This window comes from Narcine bancroftii, chromosome 5, assembly GCF_036971445.1.
Source record: "Narcine bancroftii isolate sNarBan1 chromosome 5, sNarBan1.hap1, whole genome shotgun sequence".
NCBI lineage: Eukaryota > Metazoa > Chordata > Chondrichthyes > Torpediniformes > Narcinidae > Narcine > Narcine bancroftii.
This window is the reverse complement of record NC_091473.1, coordinates 204,771,176-204,796,673: the sequence shown is the minus strand read 5'-3', so window position 1 is coordinate 204,796,673 and position 25,498 is coordinate 204,771,176. Positions and strand designations below refer to the sequence as shown.

Sequence of the window (25,498 nt, the reverse complement as noted above, 5' to 3'; positions counted from 1 at the left end):
GACGGAAGGAAGCGCGCTAGAGCCCTGCTACTGGAACCCGGTAAGAGGAATTTTACTTGCCTATCAGTATGGGAAGTATGGGTAGCAAAGAAGAGAGTCCTGGTAAAGGATGTGAGAGTCAGATAACTACGTACAGCCCGCCCGGGTTGATGTTATCTGAGTGGGGCACGGGAAGGACCCGTGGAAAGGACAAACTGACCATGGTCAGGTATTGTTGTAGGGACTGGGTTAAATACCCGATTAAAGGGAGCTCCGTGTACTGGCCAAAGCTCGGATCCGAGGATGACTGGATGTGTCAAGCTTTGAACATCTGGCTGTATCAAAACCAGAGAGATAACCTAGAGAGCAGGGAATATGCAGCCTGCTGGCTCAGGGGATCGTGTGATCAATTGGTTTTGAAAGAAAAAGAGTACAAGGACAAGAGAGAGGAGGAACCTTTTGTCCCTGAACCACAAGGGTGGGATGTGCTTACATTCCCTCCCTCCATCTTATGTTCCTCCTATGCCGGCTCCTATCTTTCCTCCCCCTCCTATGCCCTACCCTTCTGCACCTTCCCCTCCTCCCCCACAGCTAGAGAAAAGAGAAGAGAATAGGAGTGGTATGATGACTTGCTCACAAAGCACTCGATTACCACCTCTGTTGACAGGAGAGAGAGGTAACTAATTCTGAACAGTGTGAGACTCTTCAGGAAGAAAGGGCAGAACCCTTTGATTCATTTCCCAGGGAGCAGGAACCCAGACCTAATAAGCCAGAAACCAACTGGATGAGACCACTGCGGGAAGTTCCCATGGGAGAGGGTATCAGTTTCGTAAATGTGCCCCTGACCAGTACTGAAGTGCGTAACTTTAAGAAAGAACTGACATCCCTGATAGAAGATCCCCAGGGATGTGCCGAACAGTTAGACCAATTTTTGGGACCAAATATATATATACAATATGGGGGTCTCGACATAGAATCCCCAGCAGGGGAACAATTGTTTTGTTTTGTTACCAACTCAGCACCAGACATTAGAAGAAAATTACAAAAGACAGAAAATTGGCATGAACAGGGAATAACCCAGCTTCTACAGATCACACAAAAAGCATTTGTCCAGACATCTGAGGATAAGCAGAAGGCAAAGGCTAACATTTTGATGCAAGCAGTTAAAGGAATAGTAGATGAGTAACATGAAAAAGGCAGGGACTGTGTGCCAGCTCCTGAATGTTGGGAGAAGTGCCGGGAGTGGGAGAGTAGAGAGCAGAGATAATTTCATAAATCACGACTTCCCACTTCAGTCACTGACCAATATTGATTAAAATTCATGCTAAAATTTAAATGTCATAAATGATCGTTTATCAATACTGTAGAATGAGTGAATTTAACTACCAGTTAATTCCACTTTATAAAATAAATTGTATTCAAATGTGATTTTGCACAGGGAGTACCTGAGAGTTGAGTGATGTTATAACATTTGCAGGGAGAAATGTTTGCGCAAATAGGGTGAGTTCTATACATCTTAACTTTAAGTGTATGTGAAATAAAGAAAGAATCTGATGTGTTAAATTGCTGGATCAACCAGTTGAAGGGGGAGTGTGCATGTCCCTTTAAGTGCACTGTGGCACTTGAAATTGAGGCTTCAGGCTCTTGTCTTGCAGTTAGAGGTATGGAGCCCTATCAACAGATTTAGTACATTTCTTCTACACATTCAGCAGTCAAAGTCCGTGAGCTTAAAGATCGCCCACCTCTGGAGAATAAAGATACCTCTGGGGATTCCCATAAGTTTAATCATTCATTTCTCTGGTGCATTTTCCTCCGGAGTGAAATTAATGCCTCAGCACAATTTCTCTGTATTGCTGCTGTTATTTAATTCATGATAACTTTCCCCCATTCATCAGGTTTATATTTAAATCCGGTAGTGCGGAAGTTACATTGTAAATAATCACGGAGGTAAACCCTGCGCGACGGGATTTAGCTTAATGGAGAAATAAACCTGCGAACTGGTCTATGGTGCTGTGTGAGTACTGCAATAGGTGGAATATGATTTAAATTGGTGGCATAGTTCAGAACAATTGGGTGCATAAGAATAATAATATCATTAATAACTCACAGATCTTGTACCAGATGCTATTCAGTACATCTTGACTTAAGGACTGGAGAAATTGGCATGTTAGAATGAGATTGGCATGGCACCAATATTTCTTGATTCAATAATGACTCCACAAGCTCCAGGATTCATGCAGCAGAACTTTAAGTGGAATATAATAGAAACTAGCCTGTACTTAAATGATTATGTGTGCAATCTTCATAAGAACATATTTTAACTTTTTTTGGTGCCTGTTTTACAGACTGTTTTAAATAAGGCCAGCTCCTGTGAGCTGTGGCACAATGCATTTTACTTAAGGCAGAACTAAAGGTTGAATATGTTTCAAGTTCTCTTGCAGGGGCTCTTGTGCTGCAATGTCTGTTATGTACTCACTCAACAAATTGCAGGTTGGTTGCCTCATACAGACAAGCAGCTCCAACTGCATTTTAATAAGGTCTAATATATTCAAAACCCATAGAAATATGGTTTGTGTTTCATTTTACAATTTTTACACTAACACAAAGAAAAGTCAGATTGTTATTCATTTTATTAAATCTGGTGATTGGTTATATGTAAAAGCATGCCAACATCACCAACAGAAACCTGTCTGGGATGGCCCTATTGTGTACTTTTGATTACAGACACTGCCGTGTGAACGAAAGAAAAAGGCTGGAGCCACATCCAATGAATTAAACCAGCTACTGAACCACAGAATAACAACATTGATAATCTACCCTCCACCTGGCGTGCAGTCCCTCTTCCTTCTGACCTGAAAGTTACACTACGCCGTGAAAAAGTGCCGTAATGTTGTTTTTACCATTTATTGTATTGTTTAATTGTTGCTTCTCCATTTCTGGGACATCACTTAATTACTCACAATCTATTAAGTCCTCCAGGGATAGGGGCAGCAGAGGTGACAATTATTTTCCTTTAGAATGTAGACAGGGCATAGATTTAATGTATAGTCATAGTGGGATATGGGTTAACAAGGGATTCCAACACGGATCAGGGGAACTGTACAGCTTTAGTGGAGTACATCTAATTTGTATCTTAGCCTACACAGGTATTAAAGACAGGAGTTTTAAAGCGATAGCACAAAGGACATGGTGGGACAAAGACAGACAGAATGGTAGTCAGGATTGTACAAGTCCCAGAGAGTTAATACATATGCTAATGTACACAGACAGGCTTGCACTCACAAGTTCAATGATACTCATGCTAATGTTAGCAGACAAGCTGCAACACACAGGTTAAATGATAAGAAACAATCCTCCCCAGCTTGGTCTCTTCTCAAACATCCTTTGGGTCTCTCATACATTCAAAATGACAAACACCACCCCGTGAAGGGGAGCACCAGTTACAAACGACGTGAGCTGCTACAGTACACTAAAGCTGCTTGGCATTTCAATAGTTTAATCAGACTCCAAACAGCCTTCAACATCATCATCAAACGGAGATCGGTGGCCCTGGGGTTCGGGGCTGAAGAGGAACGGCAGATACGAGCCACAATTCAACGGAACCGCCTGACTCTCGACTATTCGTTCGCTGCTGAAGGCAGTGTTTCTCAGAGACTTCTTCAGGACTCGTTCGCTGCTGAAGGCAGCGTTTCTCACAGACTTCTACAGGACAATGCTTACAACAGTCGGGCGGTTAAAGACACTGCTTCAGGACTTCGACAAGAATCTGCCCATGCCCATGTTCAGACTTGGCAACCTCGGACTGATGTGGGATGGACTAGACTCTTTACTAAAAACTGGAGCCTGATACTCACAACCTTTATAGCAGCTGGACTCGCTACTCTGACCTTCATGGTGCTCCCCTGCCTAAAGACTTGGCTGCAGTTTTTAATTCATCGAACCCCTCGTCAGAACACTATACCCCAAAGAAAGTATGTTTCCCTAACTCTATCCAACAACACAGAGACTACAATTCGGTTATTGACCAGCTGGGAAAAACAACACCTTGCATTTTACAACATCAGTAATACTGATCTAAAAAAAAGTGAGGATGGGGAGGGATCAGTAACACTGAGACCAGTAACCCTAAGATCAGTAACACTGATCATGGTGAGAGATCAGTATTACTGATCTAAAAGAAAAGTGAGGATTGTGAGAGATGGGAAAACTGATCTAAAATTATGAACATGAAGGAAACTAAAATTCATACATTAGTAAATGAATGTAACCAGTACCAACAGGATGAGCTTGGGAATTAGGATGCAGGAAAGCAGGGTTAGCACATTTAAGATAAGAATCTTCTAGTCTTTGTGACAAGATCAATGAGCCCACCATATGAATAAGATAAGGAGCGGTAAGGAACAATAGAGTGTAGGAAGTTGAGGTAGTCTGGATGAGATAAGGGTCTCCTAGCCCTAGACCGAAGTACCAAGTTCTACATATCTAATTAGTTAACCTTACATAGATTTACAAAGTTATACATATTAAATTAGTTAACCCTAGACAGGATTAGCGAACTCTGCATATCAAGAGACTGTAGCTCCGAGAATCAGGAAGGTGTGAATAAGGACAATAACATGAAGGGACACTGACAGGATACCCCCTGGTCCACCAAGTGCACAGAAACAACACGTAGGCAGGCAGGATTGCCTAATGCCAAACCTCTCCAGCAGGAGGCAGAAGAATGTAAGGGGGAGGGTATTCCTATACTGAAATCAACTGTATAAAAGTTGGGTGAGCCCCAGTGTATGTGTGTATTCCCAGGGTAAGTGTTCTTTGTTCTCAATTTTTGTCTCGAGCAATTTCTTTAAAGGTAATTCTGTTTCTAACAGGGAGGAAACTCATTAACATTATTCTGCCTTCAAATTTGACCGACCAAAATCAACCACCTCACACCTTTCTGTAAGAAATTCCACTTCTCAGCCCAGCTCTGCACTCTTATGTTCCTCCGTAACCCCTGGCCACACTTCAGACTATCTACAGATTTTCCATCCCAACCTCCTGCTCTTTCCCAACAGCTCGCCTTCTGGCTGTATTACACTCCCTCTCTAGTTTGCAACTTACACCTCCCCCAACCTCTTTTCCACCCAGGCATCCAGATCTTTGCCTTTCCTCAGCTCCTGCTCTCTCCCTGTAAAAAGGCAGACCCGCCACCCCTGCGGAAACGAATCTGTGCCCCACCAGGCGTCATCCCTTCCTGACCTGTCATTCCAGGGGTGCAAAAGGCCCTTCCACCCACACCATTTGTCCAGTGGAGGACTCATCCCCTTCACCATACTCTGTCCCCAGGAGTCCTGCACTCAGCTGAGAAAGTCACACATGACAAGGAGAGGGCAAACCAGTCACATGACCAAGTAATGGCCTTGGAACCCGACGGGATTCATGTCAGGTGACGTGAGGTTACATGGCCATAAGTGGCCACGCACACCGCACAAAGTCACGTGGTACACTGGAGACTCCGTCACAAGCGGTTTCCGCCCCAGGCACGTGATCTGGCACCCTCACGTGGCCCGCGGATGAACGCCCTTCTTTGGCGGAGCAAGAGCCAAGAATTAAACTGGCCCCACCCTCACCCTCACCCCCACCCCCACCCCCACCCCCACCCCAACACTTCCCCTTCGCCTTCCATGCCCCTTGCGGGCCTTTTCCGAGCGCAAGCCGCTCACCCGACGCCATCGAAACTTCAAACCCGCCGCTCGAAGCAGTTCACTGCCACAAGTCGCCGGCCGCAGCACCACAAGTCGCCCCACCATTAGCTAGCACCAGACCAATCAGCACCCAGCGGCAGCCCGCCCTGCTGCTGATTGGCGACACACACTTCAGTCCAACGCCTTTCCCGCACCTGATTGGCGCAAGTGGCTGGGGAGGCGGAGCCGTGAGTGGGAAAGTAATCCGACGCGCATGTGCCTCCCCTGTCCCGCCCTCTCCCTGCGCTGAGAGGCTGAAGAGCCTGCCAATCGCAGGGAAGGTGCGGGCTGCCGTCGTTTTACAAGCAATGCTCTGCGGGAGGAGTGCAGACGGCTTGCAGTGTCCTGATATAGGTGGATTACTGTCGCTTCCTCAAGCCAGGAGCAAAGAATGCAGACATTGGAGGCTAGGGGAGGCATCCAGACCAACAGAAGCTGTAAATCGGATATGAGAAGGGGAGAGGTGTCATTAGATCATGTCTGGGCGAAAAGGAGGAGGGGGAGGGGCAGGAGGTGGGGGAGGGGCAGGAGGAGGGGGAGGGGCAGGAGGAGGGGGAGGGGCAGGAGGTGAGGGAGGGAAGGAAGGGTGGGAGTGGGGAGGGGGGTCAGTCCGAAGATGAGGTTTGAAACTGGGCGTGGACCGGGAGGATGCTTTGTTCAGCACCTTGGCTCTGTCCACTGCGACAGCGTGGATCTCCCAGTGGGCACCCACTTCACAATTCCCCGTTCCATTCTCCATCTGTCCACGGTCACGACACACCACCTGCCAATCTGAGGATCTAGTCCCCTTTCATACCATGCACTGCACGGTAAAGACAAGATGGCGTTTCTCCAGGACCATGGACATGATTAAAATATTAAGACATATACAGTAAAAGTCCATGGTACATTATGTTATGGGAATTCAGGAGCCTGATGGCTTGGGGTGGGGGGGGACTGTGCCCAGCCTGGATGTAAGGGCCCGAGTGCTTCAGTACCTCCTACCACAGGGGTGGGCAATTAGTTTCCCCAAGGGGCCACATGAGAAACAGAAAATATTGTGGAGGGCCGGACCAATAGGCTTGTTAGAAATAGATGTACCTTCACAGAAATTGCTCGAGACAAAAATTGAGAACAAAGAACATTTATTAAACAACAATGCAAAGTTGGGTGTTTCCCCTTACCATGGGAATACACACATACACTGGGGCTCACCCAACTTTTATACAGTTTATCTCAGTATAGGAATAACCCCCCCCCTTACATTCTTCTGCCTCCTGGAGAGGTTTGGCATTAGGAAATCCTGCCTGCCTACTTGGAGGACCAGGGGGTATCCTGTAGGTGTCTTATCATCTCATTGTCCTTATTCACAACCCTGTCTTTGTTCTAATTTACACCTTCCCGACCCTCAGGGCTGTGTCCTCTTCATATGTAGAACTGGCATACTGTCTAAGGCTTACTAATTACATATGCAAACCTGTTAATTCTATCTGGGGCTAGAAGACCCTTATCTCATTCATACAGTGAACTTGCTGATTCTGTCTAAATAAAGGCTAGGAGATTCTTATCTTACTCAGATTGATTCTGCTTCCTGCATTCTAATATCCATGTCTTATCCTGTTCATACTGGCTTTATCCATTTACCCATGTATCAATTTTAGTTTCTTCATTTTCATATTTTTATATCAGTTGTACTCATCTCTCACAGGCTGAACTAAATTATGCTTAATATTAATTCTATCTCTTTATAAAAGCAGTAAATTGCATTGTTTTGACAAGATGTGACTGGTAAGAGTAAATGTGATGATTAAGAAATGGAAAATAAGCTTAGGAAAAATATAATTTCTTCAATCAAAATTACCCAAAACAATTGTACCATTGTTCAGAAATGTACCATTTTTGAAAGACCAGCATTGTCAGCTTTATACAAATTGTTATTACCATTTTGCTTGTAGTCTAACCACCTCGTTTGCTGTTTTTCAGTTCTTTTCTTGTTCAGTGAGAGAAATCTATTATCTCTTAGGACTGAACAAGTGCATCAAAGTCAGGCGGAATGTCTGAGGTGGATACGCAAAGGACAGCTGACAGATGATCGTCAATGAGAGAGGTTCTATACCTGGATTTGTTAAACTTCATCACTGAGAATGTTTGTTCACATATGTTGGTAGATCCAGAGAACTAACAGCTTCTGAGCATGGAAAGTTCTCCTCCTTTTTTTTTTTTTTTTAATTTTTTTTATTTTTCACACCATAAATCACATTAGCCATGATATACACTATTTCTTTTTCACACATATACAGTGACTTTTTCTCCCCCCCCCCCCTTTCCTCCCAAACCACCCCCCCACCCCCCCCCCTCATCCATTTTAGGTATACAATCTAGGTTGCATTAAGCCAGTCAGACAATGTTGTCATTCAACAAAATTACACCAGAAATTCTACTGAGTCCATTCTTTTCTTTCCTTCTCCTTCCATCAACTTAGGTAATGTTTGTCCCCGGTAGGTTTTCGCTATTGTATTTAATGTAAGGCTCCTATACTTGTTCGAATATTTCAATATTATTTCTTAACCAATATGTTATTTTTTCTAATGGAATACATTTATTCATTTAAATTTGGTAGTTTCTTCCTTTTAATTTGGTTATGTATTCCATTAATATTTAAAGGCATATAGTTCAGCGTAGCCCTTTTATATTTTGTTTATCTTCTCTTTCCGTTTTTCCATCATTACCTTTCCTCCTTTTCCATTTCTGTTTTCTTATTTTCAACTCTTTATAAGACAACATTCCTACAACATCTAACATTTTCCTTATTCTCCTATTTCTATCTTATTTATCCCCAATCTCCCCTTCACCTCCTGAGTTGTCCTTTATCCCTTGTCGGACAACCACATCTCCCCTCTCCATTTGGATTTGCGAATCCACTCGCAAGCGTCAACTGATTTTGCAGTGACCGCTATTTCCCCCCACCCCGCCTCCCCCAGAAAAGATTTCACTTTTCATATGTCACAAAGGTCCCTCTTTTAATTCCCTCCTTATTCTCTCTATTCCATTACCTTCCCTTATTAATTCTTGTCTATACTATCTATATTTTCCTCTAAGTACAGATACATTCATGTATGCTCATTATCTCTATTCACTCTTATACCTCTTTACCTGCATACATATCAATCGTGATCATTTTTACTCTCATTACCCGTCTTCATCCCTCAGTCTATTTTTGTCTTTACCCACATACATATCAGTCGTGATCATTTTAACTCTCATTACCCGTCTTCCTCCCTCAGTCTATTTTTGTAATTGTTCTGCAAATTTTCGTGCTTCTTCTGGATCCGAGAATAGTCTGTTTTGTTGTCCTGGAATAAATATTTTCAATACCGCTGGATGCTTTAGTATAAATTTATACCCTTTCTTCCATAAAATCGCCTTTGCTGTATTGAACTCTTTTCTCTTCTTTAGGAGTTCAAAACTTATATCTGGATAAATGAAGATTTTTTGCCCTTTATACTCCAGTGGTTTGTTGCCCTCTCTTACTTTTTCCATTGTCTTCTCCAGTACCTTTTCTCTTGTAGTATATCTTAGGAATTTTACTACAATAGATCTTGGTTTTTGTTGTGGTTGTGGTTTAGAGGCCAATACTCTATGTGCCCTTTCTATTTCCATTTCATGCTGTAGTTCTGGACATCCTAGGGTCTTAGGGATCCACTCTTTTATAAACTCCCTCATATTCTTGCCTTCTTCATCTTCCTTAAGGCCCACTATCTTTATGTTATTTCTTCTGTTATGGTTTTCCATTGTATCTATTTTTTGAGCTAGTAGTTCTTGTGTCTCTTTAGTTTTTTTATTAGATTTCTCCAATTTCTTTTTTAAGTCTTCTACCTCCATTTCTGCTGCTACTGCCCGCTCTTCCATCTTGTCCATTTTTTTTCCCATTTCTGTTAAGGTCATCTCCATTTTAATTATTTTCTCTTCTGTGTTGTTTATTCTTTTTCTTAAATCCTTAAATTCCTGTGTTTGCCATTCTTTAAATGACTCCATGTATCCTTTAATAAGAGCAAGTATATCCTTTACCTTGCCTATCTTTTCTTCTTCTATTTCACCATACTCTTCCTCTTCTTCTTCCTCTGGGTTGACCATCTGTTGTTTCTTTGTTGCCCTTTCCTCCTCTTCTTTCTTGTTTCTATTGTCTTCTGTGGTCTCTTCTTGCTGCAGGTGTTCTGCAGCTGTCGTTGCCGGCTGTGGAGATTGACTCCCCAGCTGGTCCCCCCTCCCGTCGGTGTGTTTTTTTTCATTCGCATCGCGCATGCGCGAAACTTCGCGCATGCGCGGTTGCGCACTTTTGCTCGGCTCTGCGAGCCATTTTTGTAGTCCATTATTTACCGACCTGAGGGAGCGGGTTTCTCTCTCCGCAGCGGGCCTCTTCGGACAGGTAAGGCCTTCACCTTTTTCCTCCTTTGTCTTCTCTTCCTCTCTTCTTACCGTTGCTTTCGACTTTTCTTTTTTTGTCGCCATCTTCTTTCCACCTTTATACTCACTTTTCTGTAACTTTTATTTCTGTGCCTTTGTGTTTTCTCTTGTTTTTCCCGACTTTTCTGGAGAGGGCTGGAGTTCACCGTCCGGCCACTACTCCATCACGTGACCGAAAGTTCTCCTCCTTGAGAGTAGAATAAAAATCTAGCAGCGATACTGATTTAAAGTGCTCTGCCACTATCATATCACATTGCACCTCGATGAGTTCCAGCTGAACATGACTGGGTGCATTATCCACACGGCAGGTAAAGGGAGAGGAAATCATGTGCATTTCACCCTCAATTGTTTTGAAGTCTTCAAATCGTTTTGAAAACTTACCATGCAGTGCTCCTAACATGGATGAGTACCTGCAGAGGTGATCAGCTGATGGTATGGCATGTGAGTGAGAGTGCTGTTCTCCAGTTGCCTTGAAAGAAACTGCAACTTTCTCCTGAAAGCCTTCACCAGGCTGTACGTTTCATGAACAAAAAGGCCCCTACATTGCAGTTTGGTATTTAGTTCATTCATCAGTGCAGTCACATCAACAGCAAATGCAAGATCTGCCATCCAGTTCCCATCTGAGAGCTCTGGTATGTCTTTGCCTTTCTTCTCACAAAACTCTTGAATCTCTGCTTTCAGGTCCCAAACTCTTTTCAGCACTTTGCCCAGGCTGAGCCATCTTACAGTTGTGTGGTAGCCATGTTCAATCTCATGCTCCTCCATGAGTGCTACAAACTGTCTGTGATTTATTGCTCATGCCCTGATGAAGTTAACTATTTTAGTTACAACATCAATAACATGGTTACGTTTTAGCACTGACTTGCACAACACATTCTAATGTAGGATACAATGTAAGAATAACAATTTCAGTTCTGGGTTGATTTCAGTCACTTTATCTTGCATCTGTTTCAAATGTCCAAGATTTTTCCTCGTTAGATTTGGACAACCATCTGTTGTAACACCTGCCAGTCTGTCCCATTTCAGTCCCAGCTTGCCCAGGCAACAATTCACTCCCCGTTGTCATCCCTTTCATTGACTGCATGGCCGCCAGCTCCTCCATAATCTTAAAGTCCTTTGTTATCCCACGGACAAAGACAAGTAACTGGGCTGTGTTGCGGACATCACAGGTCTCATCCAAAGCCAAGGAGAAGAAAAATCAATATCGTCCACTTTATTGTGCAGCAGAAGTTCCAGATTTCCCACGACGTCCTCGATTTTTCTTGTCATGGTTCGTCTGGAGAGGGGCACCTTCTCAAATGCTTTTTTCTCGGGGCATATTAGCACTGCAGAGTTCACCAAACACCCTTTGATGAACTCCCCCTCAGAGAATGACTTACTGTTTTTAGTGATTTTGTAGGATATCACAAAGCTGGTCTTGGCTGCTGCATCCCTGGGTGTGTGAAGCTTGGTTAAAAAAAAAAGCCTTGTTGCTATTGCAGCTTAGCTAGCAAAGCTTCAGATGTCTGTGCCCATTTGGCATCAGTCAGGTTTTTGTATGTCTCCATGTGTTTAGTCTCGTAATGGCGATTCAAATTGTAGTCCTTAAACACAGCGATCTGCTCTCCACAAACTAAACACACAGCTTTACCTCTGACTTCAGTAAATAAATACTTAGTAGTCCAATGTTTTGTTAAAAATTCTACATTCTGCATCAATTTTTTTTAGCATGAGTGGACATTTTTTTTTGGGCTAACACTTGTAAACAGTAAAGGTGTGCACGCGCAGGGATACTACATCTGTAACTTGTGCAAAAAAGACACCTTTAAAATAAAAGCAATGCAGCTTTAATCCACGCATGGGGTAAACTTAAATTTAAGTTTTATTTTCTAATTTCCGATTAAGTTAATGGAGGTGGAGATCAGGGTCACTCACCGGATGGAATCAAAATCCTTTTCATCAAATGACACGGTAGGTGGAAGAAGTGTCTCTTCAGGTAACTCTGTCCCAACCCTCTCCCCCCTCTTTCTCAACTCATTCTTTCCAATCCACCACCCTCCCTCTCTCCTCTCCCTCATTCTTTCCAATAGATTTCTCCCTCCTTCTCTCCCTCTGCATCTCTCGCTGATCACTTTCACCCACAATCTCCCCCACTCTGTCGCCCTCACACACTTTCCCTCTCACCCTTCATTCCTCCCACTCTACCCATCTTGTTTTACTTACCCCATTTTCCCCTTCTCTCTTCCATCTCTCAATTTCCCCTCTGCGAGTTTGTTTTCTTATCAATAACTTTATTTTCATTCCGTACTGTCCAAGACTCTGCCGAACTCCCTATTGCCCTCTCTCCTCTCCCTGCCAATCTCCCTCCACCAATCACACTCTCACTCCCTTTCTCTCCAATCCTCTCTCTATTTAAATTAAACATGCCAATTTGCCATATTAACCAATAGTATTCGGGAGTCGGAGAGGTGAGCTCTCTCTCAGAAGTCTTACGAATTGGTGCCAACCCCTTCCACAAGCCCCCGCCTCTCAAGCTTCTGACTGACAGTTCCGCCCTCGGTGCAGAGACACCTGTTCCCCTTCCATTGGTCCTGCCCCACTTCACCACTGCGGTGGGAATGCTTTTGTAGGGCCTCGTCGACAGCACCAAGGTGCCAGGCACAGAGATACAGGGCCAAAATCAAGTTGGTGGACTTCAGTATAAACAGGTTGTTGCCCGGTCTCTGCGGATAAACCGTTCAGAGTTCCCCTTTGGTCCACGGAGTAAAACAGGTTATGAGGCCCCTTCTCACTGTCCTGTCAATACCAGAATAGTCTGTTGGTGGTGCTGCTGCCTTCCACCGTAGACTGCAGCTCCATTCAGTTCCCAGGCCGTTCAGAAACTGCAGCCGGAACCTGGATGACGGTAACCCGGGCCTGATAACTGGTACCCATTCATCCACTATTGAGCCCTCACATGGGCCGGTCAGGGACAGCCAAAGGGCCAGATGTGGCCTGGGGGCTGTACATTGCCTAGGTCTGTCCTACTAGATGTCAAAACAGTTTACATGAGGGGTGTGTGAAGTCCTTCACAATGTTTATTGCCTTTCGCCTTTATTGTGTGTTGTAGATGTTGGACGTGCTAGGAAGAGACCCCTCCCCAATGATCTTTTCCGCTGACTTCACTATCCTCTGCAGGGTCTTGCAGTCCAAGGTGCTACAACTTCCAAACCAGGCGGTGTTGCAATTGCATAGAATACTCTCAATACATCCTGAGTAGGATGGAGGGTGGGAGATTAACTTTCCTCAGCTTTTGCAGGAAGTAGAGGCTGGCTATGGAGCTGGTGTTAAAGGACTAGGTGAGATTTTCCGCCAAGAGCACACCAAGGAACTTGATACTCCTGACTACCTCAGTGGTAGAGCTGTCAATGGTCAGGGGAGCGTGATCTTCCTGGGCCCTGCTGATGTCAACAACCTGCTATTTGTTTTAACAACTCATTTTCCATCTGGGCACCCTTCAACCAGATGGCATTAATATTGACTTCTCTGATTTATTGTCAGAGTGCATTAATGACATTGCATACAACTCTATCCTGCGGGCAGGACACATATTGGTAGTGCAAAAAAATTACACGATTTTCACGTAAACAAATAAAAGGATGTAAACAAACTGCAATACATTGAGGAAAAAAAGTGCACAAGTCAAGAGTCCTTAAATGAGTCTCTGAGTTTGTGGTTGAGGAGTCTGATAGTGGAGGGGCAGCAGTTGTTCCTGAACCTGGTGGTACCTATACCTCGTTCCTGATGGCAGCCGTGAGAACAGGCACGTGCTGGGTGGTGTGGATCCTTGATTATTGCTGGGGGTCTCCTATGGCAGTGTTCTCTGTAGATGTTCTCTGCTGGGGAGGGTTTTGCCTGTGATGTCCAGGGCTGTATTCATTGCCTATTACAAGGCTTTACACTCCAGAGGTATCAGTGTCCCCTTGTCTATGGTTTCCATTAACCGCCCCCCACCCATTTTCTTCCACGACGCTCTCCCTTTTCCCTCTGTCTTTACACAGCCCAAATCAATTCTCACCTCTTGTTGGACTGGACTCCTCCCCCTGCCAGCTTTCATTTTTAATTGCACACCTTGAGGAAGGGCTCAGTCCTGAAATGTCAGTAATACATCTTCCTGTTAGCGGCCACTGAAGGGCTGAGACCAAGGGAAAGCCCCTCGACCAGTGGGGGGTAGGAGAGGCAACAATGATGGTAACGGTGTATTGGGGTCGGCATGGTTAGCACAACACTTATAGCGCCAGCGATCGGGACCGGGGTTCAAATCCCACGCTGTCTGTAAGGAGTTTGTATGCTCTCCCCATGTCTGCATGGGTTTCCCCTGGGGGGGGGGGGGAGTGCTCCGGTTTCCTCCCACTGCTCAAGGACTGATATTGCCAATGTTGTGTGTCTACATTTTAAAAGAAAATTAATTTAAATTTAAAAATTTAAGACAAATGTAACAATTGTAACAGCTACACTGCTACTGAAAGAACACTCAACCAGACGGGTTGAGAGAGGAGGGTGAGATCACACATACGCCCGGATCCTCCTTCTCCACCCCACCACAGCGCCTGCTGAGCCTGGCACCCATAAAAGCGGAGAAGACGCGGAAGGACTCCTGCGCCTTCAGGTGTTCTCTGAGCCACTCATTCTCCCAGCCTGGACCTGGCTGAGAACCGCGCTGGGGGGCGCGGCTTCTGAGCTCTGTGCTGAGAAGGGGAAACTCCAGACGGTGCCATTTTGGCCAGCTGCCCTGCCGCATGGATTACAAGCGGCCGGTTTGCTTGCCTAGTGGTGTACTGCCACCCACCCCCACCCCCCCCCCCGGCGGCCTTGCTTCTTGGACTGGGCCACAATCACTGGTTCAGTGGGGTCGAGGTGCACTGGCTTCAGCCTATCCACAGTAAACAGTTCCCGCCTGCTGCCGACGTTCACCCTGAATGCTGGACAACCTTGTATGGCCCCTCGTGAGGTCTCTGCAGAGGTGCTGTGGGTGGGCGGGCCCGCCAAATAAAAACGTACTCTGCGGAAAGCAGCTCGCTGGGGGCATGAGATAGCTGTGTGTCATGTCTGGGAGGCGGTGGGGGTGCAAAGGAGTCCAAGCGGGCCCAGAGGAGGGGAAACAGTTCGTGCGGTGACCGTTGGGGGTTGTAAGGCGTGTTGATGAACTCACCAGGAAGTGCCAGCGGTGCGCCATAGACCAGCTCAGCTGATGACACCTCCAGATCCTCCTTGGGTGTGGAGCCCAGGAGCACCCAAGGCAGTTCATCCACCCAGTCAGGATCGCTGAGGTGGGACATATATGCCGACATAAGGTGGGGGTGCAAATGCTCGACCAGCCCATTGGCCTGCGGGTGATAGGCCGTGGTGCGGATGGTGTAGCTTGATCTCCAACCTGTTGGCGAGCTGTGCCCAGAGCGCAGAGGTGAACTGGGAACCCTGACCACTGGTGAGGTGATTCAGAACACCGAACCGGGCGATCCAACCATGCAACAGCATGTGGGAGCAGGAGTCTGTGGAGGCATCTGGCATCAGGATCGCCTCGGGCCAACAAGTGGTGCCGTACACCACTGTAAACTGGTAACAGTTGCCCCAGGAAACGGGTAAGGGCCCAACTATGTCCACGTGAATGTGGCTGAACTGTTCCTGGACGTGCTCAAAGTCTTGCATGGGCACCCTGGTGTGTCTGTGTACCTTGGACATTTGGCAATGGCTGCATGTTCTGGCCCAGCCCTTGATCTGCTTCCACAGCCCGTGCCAGATGAACAGCTCTGCCATCATCCAGACCATGGACCTGATGGACGGGTGCGAAAGGACGTGGATGTGATGGAAGACTTGCCTGCACCACTGCTGGGGAACCACTGGCCGTGGGGTGCCCATGGAGACATTGCACAGGACGGTACTTCCGCCAATTGGAGTCGGGAGGTCTCGGAACCGCAGCCCCGTGATGGCAGTCCTGAAGGCTCATGTCTCCTCATCGGACTTCTGGTCCCGGGCGAGCTGATCAAAGTCGAGGCTAGGCGTCAGTGCGCAGATGGTTGGTTGCGAGAATGCATCGGGGACCACGTTGCCCTTCCCCGCCTTGTGCCAAATGTCGGTGGTAAACTCCGACACAAAGAAGAGGTGACGATGCTGGCGGGTCGACCAGGGGTCCTTCACCATTGCGAGTGCCTGGGTGAGGGGTTAGTGGTCAGTGAAGATGGTAAAAGTCCTCCCCTCCAAGTAATAGCGGAAATGCCGCACCACCAGGTACATGCCCAGAAACTCACACTCAAAAGCGCGATACTTGCGCTTTGGTGGGTGGAGAAGCCAGCTGAAGAATGCCAGCGACTTCCATTGTCCGTTCACCTGCTGCTCCAGGACGACACCGATGGCTGTGGTAAAGGCATCAACGGAGAGTGCCATATGCAAGTCAGTCTGCAGGTGGGCTAGCATGGCAGCCTTCGCGAGGGCATCCTTGGTGACCTCGAATGCACTGCAGGCCTCTGGGGTCCAGGTGAGCCTTTTGTGCTTGGCTGTGATGAGGGCGAAAAGCGGCTGCATGATGCGCATAGCTCCCGGGATGAATCAGTTGTAGAAGCTGACCATACCCATGAACTCCTGCAGCCCTTGAGATTGTCTGGACATGGCTGCCAAGCAAGGCGAACAAGCCCAACCGACCCATCCAGTCGTACCATTGGACTTTCGGTCATGCCATGACATAGCAAACTCAGTGAAAACGGGGGGTACCTACGAGAAGATGTTGCTACGTATGCAGTAATATAGGCCATTTGCATTGACCTGCCTGGCAAGCCAGACAGTGGCCACACAGCGATCACTACACTGAGAAAGATGTAGTACATGTGCACTTTCCCTGGGTGAGTGGGACTTCAGCCCCAGCCCTCATCCGTTTCTCCCCTCACCATGTATTATATTATGTATACAGTGTTAACCTACTTGACTCGTCCCACTTTCTCCAAAGGAGTAGCCATGCGTACCCGCATGAGTCCTAGCTACACCTGCCTGTTTGTGGAGCAATCCATGCTGCAAGCCTACAGGCTACAGGCAAGACCCCCCAACTCTTCCTCCGGTATATCGACGACGACATCAGCGCTGCCTCATACACCCGCAATCAGCTGGTCAACTTCATCCATTTCGCGTCCAAGTTCCACCCAGATCTCAAACTCACCTGGTCCATCTCCGACAACACTCTCCCCTTCCTGGATCTCCCAGTCTCCGTCTCGGGAGACCAACTTTCCACCGACGTATATTACAAACCCTCCAACTCCCACAACCACCTGGACTACACATCCTCACACCCTGCCCCCTGCAAGGACTCCATCCCCTTCTCTCCATTTCTCCATCTCTGCCGCACCTGTTCCGAAGGTGAGGTCTTCCAGTCCAGATCTTTCCGAAATGTGGCTTCCCCATCATCCACTCAGCCCTTGTCCACATCTCCCGCTCATCTGCCCTGGCCACCTCTGCCCCCGACACAATCAACATGGAATCCCCTCGTCCTCCACCCCCCACCTTCCCCCCAGCCACCAGCCTCCCCATCCCACACACTATCCGCTGGAATTTCCGGCAATTCCTGCAGGATCTGTCGGACTGGCTTTACCTTACTCTTAATTTAGTCTATGTGTGGTCTGAGTCCAGCGTGTTCTTTGAATGAAGTGATAGGAGAAGGTATTCGGTTCAACAATCAATTTATTACACAGCACAAGAATAAAACTTAACAGAGCTCTGGGTCAATCGTTAGTTCATAGGTCACCTGCACAGTGAGCCATTCCCCAAGACTGACTCCTATTGTCCAGTTGGCTCAGTTTATATAGATCAACCTTATCATACAGAACAAAAGTTGGCTTCCTTTGCTAGATTTCATTATCCTACAGAACAAAAGTTGTCTTCCTTTGCTAGATCTTTTTGCATAAGGGTTATCACAAGTCATCTCCTATTTTGCAGATATCTGGGGTGTAGCGCTCCCATCTTAATCCTCCAGGCCAGACTATCCTGTTGTTTTGATCAGAAATTAATTCATCCCCAGATATTTCTAATCACCATTCAGTTCCTGTCTGGCCAATTTCTGCTGTTCTCTTTAACACCTCCTCATGCCTTAATCTTTCTCCTAGACTGGTTTTCCATTCCCTTTGTTTCTTGCAGGCCATTCTTTGTTCTGGTCTGGCCTGTGTCTCCTGTGCTACTCACCACCTCCTTCAGTTGAGCATTCCTCCTAAATTGTTTTATGCATTTCCTCTCCCTGTATTTTGGGAGCGATGCATCGAGTCCACGCTGCTGAAGATCCAGCTGCGCTGGGTGGGTCACGTCTCCAGAATGGAGGACCATCGCCTTCCCAAGATCATGTTCTATGGCGAGCTCTCCACTGGCCACCGTGACAGAGGTGCACCAAAGAAGAGGTACAAGGACTGCCTAAAGAAATCTCTTGGTGCCTGCCACATTGACCACCGCCAGTGGGCTGACATCGCCTCAAACCGTGCATCTTGGCGCCTCACAGTTCAGCGGGCAGCAACCTCCTTTGAAGAAGACCACAGAGCCCACCTCACTGACAAAAGGCAAAGGAGGAAAACCCAACCCCAACCAACCAATTTTCCCCTGCAACCGCTGCAACCGTGTCCGCCTGTCCCGCATCGGACTTGTCAGCCACAAACGAGCCTGCAGCTGACGTGGTCATTTACCTCCTCCATAAATCTTCATCCGCGAAGCCAAGCCAAAAGAAAGAAGATTTTTGGAGCAGACAATTTTGCTCAGCCAACTTTGCTCCGTGCTGTGATTGCCACTTAATCACATTCCTCTTTTCCCCTTAACCATGCAGTAAATATAAACTTATTAATTAATAATTTCTTTCATAATGTTTTAACCCCTAGATTCCAACAGATCCCACCACCAAACGCATTTTCCCTTCTTCTCCCCTCTGCGCAGGGACCGCTCTCTCCATAATTCCCTCGGGCACTTACCCCCTCCTCACCCACCACACCTTCCCCTGCGCCCGCAAGAGGTGCCGCACTTGCGCCCACACCTCCTCCCTCACCACGGTCCGAGGCCGTGACGTCACCCGAGCCGTCCCTCGGTCCCCGCCCGTCCCCTCAGGCTCGGCAACAGCTCTTTCTGATTGGTCAGCCAAGAACCATCAGCAAGGGATGAAAATAATAATAAAGATCAGGATGTGAGGAGGGGGCTGCTTTCCGTTGAAACGGAACATTTGCCCGTCGGAACGTTTCTCTGCGGGCCAGCTGGCGGACGGTCTTCGAGGCGACACCCCGTTGCCATGGCGGCGCTCGGACCTCGTGTGACGACGCGCGGCCTGATGGGCCTCTGCTGGCGGCGGCGGCCTGCGAGAGGGTCCATGCCCGCTGCGGGGACTGCCCGCCCTCGGAGTTCCCCCGCCCGGGAGTTGCCGCATCGCCGCCACCCGGGCATCAGCAGCCTCAAAACCCTCCACCTTCCCGAAGAGCTCCGGCAGGCCGCCCTGTTGCTGCTGCAGGGTGAGTGCATTCTCCTGGCCGCTGGGTGGCGTTGTAACGGGTGATGTTGTAATGGTTGATGGGGCCCTTCTGGCAGCTCAGGTGGCACTGTAATGGGTGCTGAGGTCCTTCTAGTCGCAGGGCGGCGCTGTAATAATGGTCCTCCTGGTCCGTGGGCGGCTGTGTAACAGATGAGGGGGTCTTCCTGGTCGCTCCAACAGGTGATGGCGCCTTCTGGTTGAAGAGTGGCCCTGTGGCGTTGGTTTGGATGAACTTCCTGTGTAGAAAGTGTCACTAAAACAAATTGGGATGGATGAGCCCTCTCCGAGAGGCTGCAGTTGATGCCGTGAGAGGGAGGAACCATCCTGGCCCTTGGGTGGCGTTGTGGTAGCTGAGGGAATCAACCATCTTGGCCACTGGCTGGGATTGTGCATGGTTTGCATGTGGGGATCCTTTAAGCCAGAAAACTACCTCAGTGGTGCCTGCAGTGGAGTTCCCAGCCATTGAAGTTGGAAGCTGGTGACACATTGGGGAATGTCTCCTGCCAGATTATACGCCAGGGCCGCTGGTCATTGATTTCTGCTCCAACAGCGTCATCAAGTTTGCAGATCACGCAACAGTCGTTGGCCTCATCAGCAACAATGATGAAATGGTACGAGGGTAACAACCTGAGTCTCAATATGGACAAGACGGAGGAGATGATTGTGGACTTCAGGAGAACCAGGAACATCCACCCTCCACTACACCAACAATTCTGTAGTGGAAAGAATGGAGAGCACCAAGTTCCTTGGAGTTCACTGAACCAGTGACCTATCATGAACACTCAACATCTCCACACTTGTCAGGAAGTCATAACAGCAGCTACACTTCGTGAGAAGACTGAAGCAGGCAAGGCCACCTGCCACCATTCTGTCGTCCATCTACAGGAGCTCTATTGAGAGCGTTCTGGGCAGCTGCATTAGTGTGGTACAGTTGCTCTCGAGAAATGGATCAGGGGTCAATCCACAGGACCACAAAAGTGGTAGAGAGAATCACTGGAGTCTCCCTCCCCCCCATCAATGTGATCTACTGGGATCATTGTCTGAAGAAGGTGCACAAAATCACAGAGGACCCCTTCCACCCTGCATGCAGCCTCTTTCAGCTCCTCCCATCGGGGAAGAGATACAGGAGTATCAGAGCCAGAACCACCTGGCTGAGGAACAGCTTCATCCATGGGCAATGAAACTACTAAATTACTAAATGAACTGCTTACACTAACCCTCTAAGACTCTGATATTTACAAAACAATATTTATGTATATTATTTGTCTGTACGTGTGTTATGGCTGGTTGTGTGTGTCTGCATGTTTTTTTTTTAACCAAGGACCAGAGAACACTGTATTTGTACAATCTGATGACAATAAACTTGATTTGATAGATGGTGGGTGTAATGCTTGGAGCAGTGTAGGTGACCCTTGCAGTCTGTAGGAGGCACTTTGGTTGGTAGGACAGGGCAGGCACCTTCAGACCAAGTTGGAGACCACCCATCCAGCTAGTGGGACTAAAGTAGTTGGGTCGGAAATCTCCCATCCAACTGGTGGCGCTTCAGTAGCTGCATCAGACAGCTCCCATTCAGTTGTGACCCCCACCCCCGCAGCAGCCAGGATGCTGTAAAAATCTATGTAAACATCATGCTGCATTGCTGCCTTCCTGCCAATTGGGGGCACTGTGGCAAAGAATTTGACCAGTGATCCTCCCCTCTCACTCTCTCATTCCCAGAAAACCCTATAAACTGCCTCGAGGACAATGTCCGAAACCTCAACAATTTTCTCTGGAGCCGTAAGCGGGCAGTCGAGGATTCCGAAGTACGAGCACAAGCCCGAAAACTGGTGGAAAAGTTCCGGGAGGAAGCCGATTCCAAGGAACAGGGTAAGGGGAGCGCCATAGATCAGATAGAGGTCCAATAGTGTTGGCAGGAACAAGAATGGAGGTTGTCACATGAGGCAAGGTTGGGAAGCCAGGATGGTCTCTGTCAGATTTTGGGGCGGGCGAGATAGGAGACTGGAATGAAACGGTCCAGGAAAGGAGGAGGGGAGGAGGACGTTTCTTCTGCTGGGTGAAGTCTGGAACCAGGGTGTCGAGGAGAGAGGGAGAAGAGTGAGGCAGGTGGAGGAGGGGGTGAGAGAGAGGAGGGGGATGAGAGAGAGGAGGGGATGAGAGAGAGGAGGGTCGAGAGAGAGACGGAGGGGCGAGAGAGAGAGCGGAGGGGGCGAGGAGAGAGAGCGGAGGGGCGAGAGAGAGAGCGGAGGGGCGAGAGAGAGAGCGGAGGGGCGAGAGAGAGAGCGGAGGGGCGAGAGAGAGAGCGGAGGGGCGAGAGAGAGAGCGAGGGCGAGAGAGAGAGCGGAGGGGCGAGAGAGAGAGCGGAGGGGCGAGAGAGAGAGAGCGGAGGGGCGAGAGAGAGAGAGCGGAGGGGCGAGAGAGAGAGAGCGGAGGGGCGAGAGAGAGAGAGCGGAGGGGCGAGAGAGAGAGAGCGGAGGGGCGAGAGAGAGAGAGCGGAGGGGCGAGAGAGAGAGAGCGGAGGGGCGAGGAGAGAGAGAGCGGAGGGGCGACGAGAGAGAGAGCGGAGGGGCGAGAGAGAGAGAGCGGAGGGGCGAGAGAGAGAGAGCGGAGGGGCGAGAGAGAGAGAGCGGAGGGGCGAGAGAGAGAGAGCGGAGGGGCGAGAGAGAGAGAGCGGAGGGGCGAGAGAGAGAGAGCGGAGGGGCGAGAGAGAGAGAGCGGAGGGGCGAGAGAGGAGAGAGCGGAGGGGCGAGAGAGAGAGAGCGGAGGGGCGAGAGAGAGAGAGCGGAGGGGCGAGAGAGAGAGAGCGGAGGAGGGGCGAGAGAGAGAGAGCGGAGGGGCGAGAGAGAGAGAGCGGAGGGGCGAGAGAGAGAGAGCGGAGGGGCGAGAGAGAGAGAGCGGAGGGGCGAGAGAGAGAGAGCGGAGGGGCGAGAGAGAGAGAGCGGAGGGGCGAGAGAGAGAGAGCGGAGGGGCGAGAGAGAGAGAGCGGAGGGGCGAGAGAGAGAGAGCGGAGGGGCGAGAGAGAGAGAGCGGAGGGGCGAGAGAGAGAGAGCGGAGGGGCGAGAGAGAGAGAGCGGAGGGGGCGAGAGAGAGAGAGCGGAGGGGCGAGAGAGAGAGCGGAGGGGCGGAGAGAGAGAGCGGAGGGGCGAGAGAGAGAGAGAGCGGAGGGGCGAGAGAGAGAGAGAGAGAGCGGAGGGGCGAGAGAGAGAGAGCGGAGGGGGCGAGAGAGAGAGAGCGGAGGGGCGAGAGAGAGAGAGCGGAGGGGCGAGAGAGAGAGAGCGGAGGGGCGAGAGAGAGAGAGCGAGGGCGAGAGAGAGAGAGCGGAGGGGCGAGAGAGAGAGAGCGGAGGGGCGAGAGAGAGAGAGCGGAGGGGCGAGAGAGAGAGAGCGGAGGGGCGAGAGAGAGAGAGCGGAGGGGCGAGAGAGAGAGCGGAGGGGCGAGAGAGAGAGAGAGAGCGGAGGGGCGAGAGAGAGAGAGCGGAGGGGCGAGAGAGAGAAGAGAGCGGAGGGGCGAGAGAGAGAGAGAGCGGAGGGGCGAGAGAGAGAGAGCGGAGGGGCGAGAGAATGAGAGCGGAGGGGCGAGAGAGAGAGCGGAGGGGCGAGAGAGAGAGCGGAGGGGCGAGAGAGAGAGCGGAGGGGCGAGAGAGAGAGAGCGGAGGGGCGAGAGAGAGAGAGCGGGGGCGAGAGAGAGAGAGCGGAGGGGCGAGAGAGAGAGAGCGGAGGGGCGAGAGAGAGAGAGCGGAGGGGCGAGAGAGAGAGAGCGGAGGGGCGAGAGAGAGAGAGCGGAGGGGCGAGAGAGAGAGAGCGAGGGGCGAGAGAGAGAGAGCGGAGGGGCGAGAGAGAGAGAGCGGAGGGGCGAGAGAGAGAGAGCGGAGGGGCGAGAGAGAGAGGAGAGCGGAGGGGCGAGAGAGAGAGAGAGCGGAGGGGCGAGAGAGAGAGAGAGCGGAGGGGCGAGAGAGAGAGAGAGCGGAGGGGCGAGAGAGAGAGAGAGCGGAGGGGCGAGAGAGAGAGAGCGGAGGGGCGAGAGAGAGAGAGAGCGGAGGGGCGAGAGAGAGAGAGCGGAGGGGCGAGAGAGAGAGAGAGCGGAGGGGCGAGAGAGAGAGAGAGCGGAGGGGCGAGAGAGAGAGAGAGCGGAGGGGCGAGAGAGAGAGAGAGGCGGAGGGCGAGAGAGAGAGAGAGCGGAGGGGCGAGAGAGAGAGAGCGGAGGGGCGAGAGAGAGAGAGCGGAGGGGCGAGAGAGAGAGAGCGGAGGGGCGAGAGAGAGAGCGGAGGGGCGAGAGAGAGAGCGGAAGGGGCGAGAGAGAGAGCGGAGGGGCGAGAGAGAGAGCGGAGGGGCGAGAGAGAGAGCGAGGGGCGAGAGAGAGAGCGGAGGGGCGAGAGAGAGAGCGGAGGGGCGAGAGAGAGAGCGGAGGGGCGAGAGAGAGAGCGGAGGGGCGAGAGAGAGAGCGGAGGGGCGAGAGCGGAGGGGCGAGAGCGGAGGGGCGAGAGCGGAGGGGCGAGAGCGGAGGGGCGAGAGCGGAGGGGCGAGAGCGGAGGGGCGAGAGCGGAGGGGCGAGAGCGGAGGGGCGAGAGCGGAGGGGCGAGAGCGGAGGGGCGAGAGCGGAGGGGCGAGAGCGGAGGGGCGAGAGCGGAGGGGCGAGAGCGGAGGGGCGAGAGCGGAGGGGCGAGAGCGGAGGGGCGAGAGCGGAGGGGCGAGAGCGGAGGGGCTGAGAGCGGAGGGGCGAGAGCGGAGGGGCGAGAGCGGAGGGGGCGAGAGCGGAGGGGGCGAGGGAGAGCGGAGGGGGCGAGAGCGGAGGGGGCGAGGGAGGAGGGTGAGATCACACATGCACCCGGATCCTCCTCCTCCACCCCACCACAGCGCCCGCTGAGCCTGGCACCCATAGAAGCGGAGAAGACGAGGAAGGATCCCTGCGCGTTCGGGTGCTCTCTGAGCTACGGAAGACTCTCCCACATTGGAAGCCTGTCAGGTGAGGCTCCCCTCTTTCCTGAGTCCCACCACCTAGCTCTGGGCTTCATACCTGGTCTGGGAGTAATTCGGCAACTTTATAAGGACATTCCCCCTCCCCGACCCCACCACCTCCCCGACCCCACCACCTCCCCGACCCCACCACCTCCCCGACCCCACCACCTCCCCACCCCACCACCTCCCCCACCCCACCACCTCCCCCACCCCACCACCTCCCCCACCCCACCACCTCCCCCACCCCACCACCTCCCTCACCCCCACCCCCACCCCACCACCTCCCCCACCACCCCACCACCTCCCCCACCACCCCACCACCTCCCCCACCACCTACCCCACCACCCCACCACCTCCCCCCACCCCACCACCTCCCCCACCCCACCACCTCCCCCACCCCCACCCCCACCCCACCACCTCCCCCACCACCTCCCCTACCCCACCACCTCCCCCACCCCACCCCCTCCCCCACCCCCACCCCCTCCCCCCACCCCCTCCCCCACCCCACCCCACCACCTCCCCCCACCCCACCACCTCCCCCACCCACCACCTCCCCCACCCCACCACCTCCCCCACCTCACCCCACCCCACCACCCCACCCCACCCCACCACCTCCCCGACCTGACTGAAATTCGGGAGCAGGTGTTGCTGGGACTGGATTCCCTGCTTGCTCACCTGCAGGACCTGGGACATCCTGGTCAACTCTTCTGCCCCCTCTCTAACATACCTGCATCCTTCCTGTACTGAGCCACAACTGGGCGAGAGGTGACTGAGGTATCACTTGGAGTACAGTCCTGGTTGTAGGAAGGAGTTCACAAAGCGGGGGTGGTGGGGGGGTGGAAAGATCACTGGGACATTTCCAGGGACCAGAGGGCTCAGGTTATAAGAGGTTGGGACATTTA

The 25,498-nt window shown here is 50.6% G+C and overlaps 2 protein-coding genes across 4 annotated transcripts in view; one reads left to right on the top strand and one right to left on the bottom strand.

Annotated features, from left to right (window-relative positions):
• Positions 1-5,775, bottom strand: part of parp2 (poly (ADP-ribose) polymerase 2) — a 60,468-nt gene extending 54,693 nt beyond the window's left edge. For all 3 annotated transcript variants that reach the window (XM_069940800.1, XM_069940802.1, XM_069940801.1), the window contains exon 1: positions 5,685-5,775. In XM_069940800.1, coding sequence (XP_069796901.1) covers positions 5,685-5,694 — 10 coding nt within the window. In that variant the 5' untranslated portion in view covers positions 5,695-5,775. The remainder of the gene's footprint in view (positions 1-5,684) is intronic.
• A 13,418-nt stretch (positions 5,776-19,193) lies between these two features.
• mettl17 (methyltransferase like 17) lies at positions 19,194-24,607 on the top strand. The gene is made up of 3 exons (XM_069942520.1): positions 19,194-19,624; positions 21,361-21,510; positions 24,495-24,607. The coding sequence occupies exons 1-3, from the start codon at positions 19,408-19,410 to the stop codon at positions 24,605-24,607; spliced, it is 480 nt and encodes a 159-aa protein (XP_069798621.1). The 5' UTR covers positions 19,194-19,407.
• Positions 24,608-25,498: the final 891 nt, after the last annotated feature.